Source organism: Nelumbo lutea, chromosome 2 (genome assembly GCF_056320005.1).
Source record: "Nelumbo lutea isolate HS-2025 chromosome 2, American lotus-T2T, whole genome shotgun sequence".
NCBI lineage: Eukaryota > Viridiplantae > Streptophyta > Magnoliopsida > Proteales > Nelumbonaceae > Nelumbo > Nelumbo lutea.
In genome coordinates, this window is record NC_142685.1 from 15,138,605 (window position 1) to 15,147,456 (window position 8,852).

The 8,852-nt window shown below is 38.5% G+C and overlaps 1 protein-coding gene across 1 annotated transcript; it reads left to right on the forward strand.

The window, feature by feature from the left end:
• The first annotated feature begins 1,236 nt into the window (after window positions 1-1,236).
• On the forward strand, window positions 1,237-8,000 carry LOC148868771 (tropinone reductase homolog At5g06060-like). Its single transcript, XM_088970335.1, has 5 exons — window positions 1,237-1,451; window positions 1,846-2,053; window positions 5,806-6,022; window positions 6,121-6,227; window positions 7,535-8,000. Exons 1-5 carry the CDS (start codon window positions 1,315-1,317, stop codon window positions 7,721-7,723), a joined length of 858 nt encoding a protein of 285 aa, XP_088826461.1. The 5' UTR covers window positions 1,237-1,314; the 3' UTR covers window positions 7,724-8,000.
• The last annotated feature ends 852 nt before the right edge of the window (window positions 8,001-8,852 follow it).

Consider the following 8,852-nt stretch of genomic DNA (forward strand, 5'->3'; position numbering starts at 1 on the left):
TAATATAGAGACTGGTTTTCGTGGGCAATTTTTGCATGAGAAGCCATAAAAATAGTTTGTTATATATTGGAATTTGGATGGATTGCAGGCAGGCACTGCCGTGGATAGTTAACAGTATGTGACAAAGAAGCCAACAACAGTTCAGTTCAACCTTACATTGTATCAATCATCTCGCCTAGATTCCCACGATTCTAATCAAACTGCGCACCACGTAAAGAGAACATCACACTTTTGGTGATATTCACGGTTTTATGGAACCTTGACAAAATAATATAGTAGAATCCGGAGCAACGATCCGGACTGGTGATCCATTATTGAGATCGCAAATTATGGATGTAATTCGATGATGGATCTTTGTCTTTTCAGGGGGGTTCTCAACATCTGTGTGGTTCATAAGATAGGAGTATTATCATGGTTATCTTTCAGATTTTAGTTTTATTGCTGCTATAGGTTCAATGCCTCAATGGCCTAGCCTAGGCCGATAAGACAAATTATGCCCGACCCGCATAAGAGTGGGCTGGAAAATCTTTATCACTCCAGACCCAGGCTATGGGCATCAGGGACTGTGAGTGCCCTTACATCTCTTAAAAAAATTCCGGCCCAGTCCATGTTCATCATTGCCAATTAGAAACCGGTGAATACACAGATTCTTAATGATTCATGGCCCATGCCACTCAACACCATCGACCATCGTTTTGATAGAGGTGTAAACTGGGCTCTGCCAGCCTGACACAGCAGACGACTTAGCAGGCTGCCCTTGCCTTAGCATGCCGGCCTGTGGGCCTAAGTGGGCCATTCCAGCTTGGCCTAGAACCACTATCAGGTCAGACCCGGCATGGCCCATGACATGAGCCCAGGTGGGCCTGGGCCGGGCTGTTTGAAGCATATTTTAAAAAAATAATTGAAAATTAATGAAAATTTTAAAATAAATTAATAAAATAGACAAATTTAAAAAAAAAAGTCTTAAATTTTTATTCCATATATATATATATTTTTTTTTGGCAAAAAGATAGAAAATACAAATGCTTATATATAAAATAATAAAATAAAATTAAAAAAATTACAATACAATTAAAATAGAATCGTATAATAAAATTGAAAATAAATGAAAATTTATATATATAATACATGTGGGCCATGCTGAGCCGAGTCGGGCCAGGTCAACATGGCCCACTTGTCCGTGCCGTGCCCTGCCGGCCTGCAAGCTTCAAAATCGAAGCCCAGCACGGCCCGGTTGCTGCAGTGACGGGCCGGGGGCACGGCCCACTTTAGAGCTCTACGATTTGACAAGTTGGCTCATCTTGTCAGAACAGAATGTCAAGCAGTCAAGGCTCGAGTTGCAGAGAGAGAGAGAGAGAGGACATGGCGGAAGCAGAGAGCAGCAGCAGAGACAGCAGATGGTATCTCAAGGGAATGACCGCTCTCGTCACCGGAGGAACCAGAGGCATCGGGTTCGCTTTCTTCTACCTTTCATGCTTCCTATCTTTTTTTTTTTTTTTTGTGGGGGGTGGGGGGGGGGGGGGTGGAAGACATGATACCAGAAAAAATTATAACCAATCAACCGGTGGGTTTACATCGAAATCCACGCGAGGTTTTGATTGGCAAAAGCCGTTCCGGTATCATGTCTTTCCGGCGTCATAGATTTTTCCTTTCTGTTTTTTTTTTCTATTATTATTTTTTTTTAATCTTCTTGTGACTTACAAGTTACAACTATATGCACTTTTGTGCTTCATCTCTATTCAGTTTTGCTCTTATATTGTTTTTCTGGGTTTTGATAAAGCATCTAAAATCTTAACCCCCGAACCATAAACGTTAATTTTGTAATATCTTCATGTGTTTGTTTAGTCATGCCATTGTTGAAGAATTAGCTGGACTAGGGGCGACCGTACATACATGTTCTCGAAAAGAAGACGAACTAAATGGGTGCTTGAGAGATTGGGCAAGCAAGGGTTTTCGAGTCAGTGGTTCGGTCTGCGATGTATCGTCTCGACAACAAAGAGAAAAGCTTATAGAAACTGTATCCTCTGTTTTTAGTGGCAAACTCAACATCCTTGTAAGTTTTTCCCTCTTCCCCACTACAAGCTCTGGAAATGAAAATCCTACCAATTCATTTGCTTTGCTTTTCTTTTCTTTTTTTCTATCAACTTTCTTCTTGGATGATATATATATAAAAGAAGTTTGTGAGGGAAAAAAACTATAGAGGTTTGTCAAAGTGTACTATACAAAGGCTAGTAAGAAACAACTAAGAACGGAGCATAACCCTTTTAGATGAGAAAATAGAAAGTTCTTAAGTATAATCTAATCTGAATTTGTCCATCAGAAACTGTTCTTTAAAGCCACAGTGAAATCCAATCTAACCTCACTTTCTTCTTCACATAACCCTACACTTTTTTTTGAGCCATTTTCCCTAGTTGCACGTTTATTGCTATTTACCCCAATTTCTTCCTACTTATTGAAGTTTCAGACTTCTATACCCATATCAGAAATCAATCCAAACTAATTCTTTCAAGTGGTTAAAAGCTCTAGTTTTGCTTCTCAACCTTTCTAGTTTAAGTCCCAAATGAATCTGGTGTAGATGGAAAGCAGGACTGCGGCAACCAAGTAGAATATCACAGAAGAATATAAAAACAGTTGTTTGAAACAAATTTAAATCTTTTTTTTTTTTTTTGGTGAAGAGGTAATGTATTGTATTAGATTCAAAAGTATAAGGTCCTGTACAATGAGAATTGAGAATGCGTACAATCACGACCAGAGCTAGGACTCTCCAAAAAAAGTCCACCCTCAAAAAATAACCGGAACTATAAACATTTCTACATACATCGAAAAGAGATAACCAGCTCCTAAGCTATTTTATTATATAGTTAATAACCCCGGCCTCAGTCTTAGATTTTTGCTCAAAAACCCTATTGTTTCTTTCCAACAAGATAGCCCACAACGCTGCAGATGGGATGATAGAGCACACTTGTTTCCCTTCTTTAGACATGCCAGGCACACTCCATCCAGCTAGCACAGAGACTGACTCTGGCCAGCACCAACTCAGATTAATGGCCCTAAGGAAATGCTTCCAAACTCCTGTCGAGAACTTGCAGTGAATAAAAAGACTCAGTTTGCTGGTTGCACAAGGGGCAGAGCAAGTCCAGTAAGGTAAAGCGTCTTCCCATCAGCATCTCCTTGGTAAGGAATTTCTCCTTGGCAGCCACCCAAGTGAAAAACTTGACTTTTAGAGAGGCAATTACTCTCCAGAGTCCAGATGGCCTTGAAGGGGAAGGGCTGTCAGGCTTCACCCAGGAGCCCCCAGTAGCAGGATCTGACTGAAAAGCTGCCAGATTTTATCCAATTCCAGCATCTGGAGTCCTTGGACTGCAACTCTGGTTGCTGATTCTGAAGTAAAGACAAGAGCTCTACCACCTGATCCAACTCCCAATCATTGAAATTCCTTCTGAAGACCGGAGACCAAACTAGGCTGCCCCCTTCTTGTATGAGGCAATCAGCCACAGAAATCTGAGCATCATCAGCTGCAGCAAATGGAGAAGGAAATCTCTCTTTTAAAGCAGTATTACGACACCATGGGTCCAGTCAGAACCTCAGTCTTCTCCCATTTTGAACTCTATAGGAAATGCCATTCATGAAATGGGGATCAGATCTAAAAATTCCTTTTGAAATGCTAAAGCCGTAGGAGGGAAGAGAGCAACCTACATCCGACCCATTATTAATGAAATTTAAGCAAAGAGAAATTTCCAGTGTGCTTACTGAAATTTGTCTTCTTGTTTCTCATGATGCGAGAGAGAGAGAGAGAGAGAGAGAGAGAGAGAGAGAGAGAGAGAGAGAGAGAGAGAGAGGTGTGAAACTAATAATTCGCTTAACTTTACTTCAACACTAAACGGGCTCCCATTAGCATACCTAAATATGTTTTTGCCAGGACTAATTATTGCATAGGCTATCTAGTATCTATTCTTTATTTCCTAGTTTCTAGGCTCGTATATTTCTATATAAAAGATGTTCTACTATGACCAAGTATTTTTAATCCTAATAAGCTCCACATATCCTAAGGTCTCCTAATTCTAACTTTACCAATTTGATAAATACTAATGCCAAAACTGATATATCTAGTATTATTAATTTCCTGCCCTTTTGTCTCTTATAAGGAATGACTACCAAGGCTCATGGCAGTATAGGTACATCTTGATGGAAATCACACAATTATCAAGAGAGCTGGAAACCAGTTTCACTTGGGGTTCAAAGTGGCTTTTGGCCAAGCAAAGGGGTTCGTATCCGGGGAACTGTTCTTTTTTTTGGGGTGTGGGTAGATGATTCACAAAGGACTGGATAGCTGGGCTAGCCGAAACCTCAGGGATGTAATCGTATCCATACATGTTATTCTTTTCCATATTAATAAAGATCATTTTTTTTATTTTTATATTAATAAAGATCTTTTTTTTTTATATCAATAAAGATCATTACTTGCTAATCAAATCTCGCTCATAGTTTGGTAGTGCCAAGAGGTATGAGTTGGCAAATGGATTATGGATCTGAGTATTAGATTTGTATTGACTTGGGCTTTGGCTCAAGATTAGGTCTAAGCCTCATATGGATCTGCTCAAGGGCTTGGACTTCATTATGGACATTGGCTTTGTAATTGATCCAAAATTTGTGGTGTGAAAATGGCCCCAAATATCTTGATCAGGATGCTTCTGCATTAAAATACCTTTCTGTTGTGCCATCAGCCTGAACCTTAGGTCAACCCTAATTACCTTTGATTATCTTCCTTGATTTTCTGCTATACCATTTTTGGAGTGTACAAGGAGATGATTGTTGATGCAAGCTCTTATCAGTACATTTGTGTTTTATTTGACATTAAAAAGAAATCATTGAAAAGAAACTCAGGGTCCGTTTGGTTCGTAGTCAGAATTGGAATGGCCTATTCTCATAATCTGTTTGGTTCAGACAGAAATTGGAATGGGAATTGAAATCAGCTGGAATGGGATTTCATTCCCAAGGGAGGGGTAGGGAATGGCCATTCCCTCAAATGGGGGAATGACATTCCACTGGGAATGGGAATGGGATTCCAATTCTGCCCAACCAAACAGTTGGAATCAGAATGGCCCATTCTGATTCTGATTCCAATTCCAGATCCATATTCCCGCGAACCAAACAGGACCTCAGTGATTTGGTTCTTCTGAATTACAGATGTCACCATTTTCTACAAGCACATTATATGATGATATGTCAAGATATTCGGTAAAAACAGAACTGTAAAAAAGGAAAGAACTTGTACAACATGTGTTACGTCATACAGATCAAGTCAATTTGTTGATAAGAAACTCTTAAAGCCAAATCAGAAAGATTTTAGGTTGATGGTAGAAGGAATCTTGTTTTATAACCTGCTTATTCTCACGGTTGTTGCCTGATTCAATTAGTATTGGTAGCTTCCAATGAATTTTAGACTTGTACTGATTTCCAACTGATATGTTTTAAATCAAGTCCTAAGCTAATCCTATTTGCTTTTCTTTTAGCTAATTTCGAAAACATGACACTTTGTTTTTTTACTTTCTCGTTAATTTTTTTATTAGTAATCATAAAGATCATACTGAAAGCATCTCTACATGACCCACCCCCTAGCATTTTTGGATTGTGGATTGCATATTTGCATGTGTGAGGTTTGTTGAGTGCTTATGCATTCTCAAGTGCTGATTTTGAATAATCCAATGGGTATGTGTTCAACTTTTAAATAGCATTTCCTATTTCCCCTTCCTTTCATTTCCTGGACCCATAAGGAATTTATGGTACCTGATGATCTGTTTCTAGATAAACAATGCTGGAACAAATATAAGGAAACCAACCATAGAGTACACAGCTGAAGAGTTTTCAACCCTGATAGCCACCAACTTAGAATCTGCTTACCATCTTTGCCAACTGGCATACCCGCTTTTGAAATCATCGGGAGTGGGAAGCATCGTGTTTATATCCTCTGTTGCTGGTGTGGTGGCACTGGGTTCTGGGACTGTCTATGGAGCAAGTAAAGGTACCAACTACCATTTTTGTTTTCCTGATATCTTCATTTCAGAGCCAGTCTAGTTGTTGCTATTCTATGCAATCTGACATAGCCCGTGTCATTCCTAGGAGCAACTAATCAACTGACGAAGAACTTGGCATGCGAGTGGGCAAAAGACAATATCAGGACCAATTGTGTAGCACCATGGTATATCAGAACCTCACTTGTGGAACATGTAAAGTCCTCTCGCCCCACTCACATTCTATTTAAATATTATGATTATGTTTTAAGGACCATGGCATGACTTCCAAACTTGACATACGTCCAATCTGGGGTGCATCATACACCTAATACCATGGGGATGGATGTAGTAGCTATATGTGATGGTTGCTTTCATTAGATCTCAATGCAACAAATCAACCAGATTGGATGCTCATGGTATTCCAATTACTCTAGTGATGCAGGACTCATCCAAACAGCTTTCTGGTTAAAGTTTAACCTCAACTTGTTGAACAAAGTAGGCTGGGTAGAACTTAAAGAGATTGAATAATCACTAGACAAGTGAAGCAGAAATTGAAAATAGGGTGAAAGGGGGCCCAAATGGTACTTACAGATTTGGGGAAAACAAGACAGAATTGGTGAAGGTGGCTGTTGTACTACTTAGAGAGGATTGTAGATGTTCAGTGACAAAAAAAAAAGCCCAGGGACAGAAAGAGAGATTGGTGGGAAAGTGAGAGGCATTTTGTAGTTGAGGAGATGATACAATATGCAAGAAGAACATAAGAACAATAAAAGAAAAAGCAAACCTGGAATATTAAGACAATGATTTATTTAATAGACTAATATTCAACAAAGAGATAAACTACTTGCAGTAAACCATAGATGGGTCCTAACAGAGTCAACACCTAGAGAAGAAGTCAACATCCATAGTTGTCAAGGCGGGTGCCTAGACAAGGTGCTCATGGAGTGTTGCCTCACTTAATCGCCAAGATCTTCAAAGTAGTAGACAATGAACCAGGGTAGGTGCCTGTAGAAGTTCTGATCGAATGTAATGATAAAGAAAAGAAAAACATTAGCTGATTTTTTTCTATTGAAAAAAGTGGATCTCCTAGAGTCCAGCAGATTATGTTGATATATTTGTGGTGTATCTGAGCTCTCATCATGTTTTAGAGAAATATAATTGTTTTGCCACATTCTTTATTATAGTATTTATCTTAATGATGATGACAATGATGACTGCAAATCATGGGTATGTGCATGGGTCATCTCATACCCAAGCATATAAATATAGGTTTTGAACTGCAATTTAGGCATTACAGAAACATCAAATATGACCTAAATACCTAATAGACCAATTCCATTGATTGTGAATTTCCGATGTCTTTATAGCTTACAGATATGATTTGCATAACACATGCTAAAACCATATCGATTTGGCCAGGTTACATACACCCCGGCCAAAATTTCAGACTTAGCTCATATCATATCCTATAGGTTTTCTTCCTTCATCTCTGTGATATTCATTTGGTCTTATCTTAACAGTTGCTTGACAATAAAGAATTTTTAGATACGGTAATTGCTCGCACTCCTCTTCGGCGGCCTGGCGAACCAAAGGAGGTATCATCCTTGGTGGCATTCCTTTGCCTTCCCGCATCCTCTTACATTACAGGTCAGGTTATTTCTGTTGACGGTGGGATGACTGTGAATGGTTTCTACCCAACACATGACTAGAAACAGTAACCTGCAACTTTATCTATATACTGCAGAGGATGCTCCAATTTTTTTTCCTCTTTAAATTTGTCTATGCTATCTTTTGATTAACTACTATTATCAGAGTACAATTATTTCTCCGACACCTATATTATCATAAACAATTGGAATCACACGGCTCAAAGGGTGATGATGCCTAAGCCCAAAACAAATCTGTTGTATAATGTATATCTACAGAGCATCTTGATCTGGGACAAGTAAAGGCGTTTTGGTAATGCTTTATGATTTATTTTGATCATTAGCTTTAAGTAACAGTGATATACATGGTGCATGCTTTAAATCATCGATGTGGACCCTCGTTTGGCCTCCGCCATTATTGATCCCAAAATAATCTATTCATGGATGCATGGTGGACCATAAGTAAGGTAAAGGGCTCTATTTGTAAGTTTTAAACTGGGCTTTCTGTGCTGCCTCTCAAGGTCTTAATCATGCACATGGACGGCACGGCACGTCTGTTAAGGAATCTTCCCCGTGGAAAATTGCTTTGAGGCTCAAAATGGATTCAGACAACACATTCTTGTCATTATTAAAATTGAAAAGCACGCGCAATAATTGTACTCTGATAATAGTAGTTAAGTGAGCCCTAAAATTCTATCTAACAAAGATTCCTGTTCAGCTTGTTCTTTTGTTACCAACCACGGCGATCTACATTCTTGGTACAGTTCTGCACTTCTGCTATTACGTTGGTTAACGGGGGTGTTCCTCAATATGAATTGTATCCTTGTTTCAAATTTCAAAAACAAATCAAAACCTTCTGGGATTGAAAACAATTTGGTTCTTAAAACAAAAACATGAAAATTATGTTTGTTATGTGCTTTTTGTCACCAAAACTGGGACCAAAATGTGTTATTGAAATCCTAGTTTGAAAAAAAAAACATATTTTCATTTAATTCTCTCATTGTACAATTATCTGTACTCTAAAATTAACTATCATTTTGATGGTTTCAAAAACATTAATTATTTTTTGAAATAAAACCAATTTGTTTTTGTTTTCTTTGTCTTTTGCTGATGTAGTAATTTTCATGAAAAGAAAATGAAAGCAAAAACATTAATTCCTGTTGTAGAACACTCCTTTAGTCATCTTTTTCTT

Excerpts from the sequence above, each read along its gene's own strand:
- LOC148868771 (XM_088970335.1), top strand. The coding sequence starts at position 1,315 with ATGTCAAGCAGTCAAGGCTCGAGTTGCAGAGAGAGAGAGAGAGAGGAC. Across the intron at positions 1,452-1,845 it reads GGAGGAACCAGAGGCATCGG|TCATGCCATTGTTGAAGAAT; the intron begins GTTCGCTTTCTT and ends GTGTTTGTTTAG. Across the intron at positions 6,023-6,120 it reads TGTCTATGGAGCAAGTAAAG|GAGCAACTAATCAACTGACG; the intron begins GTACCAACTACC and ends TGTCATTCCTAG.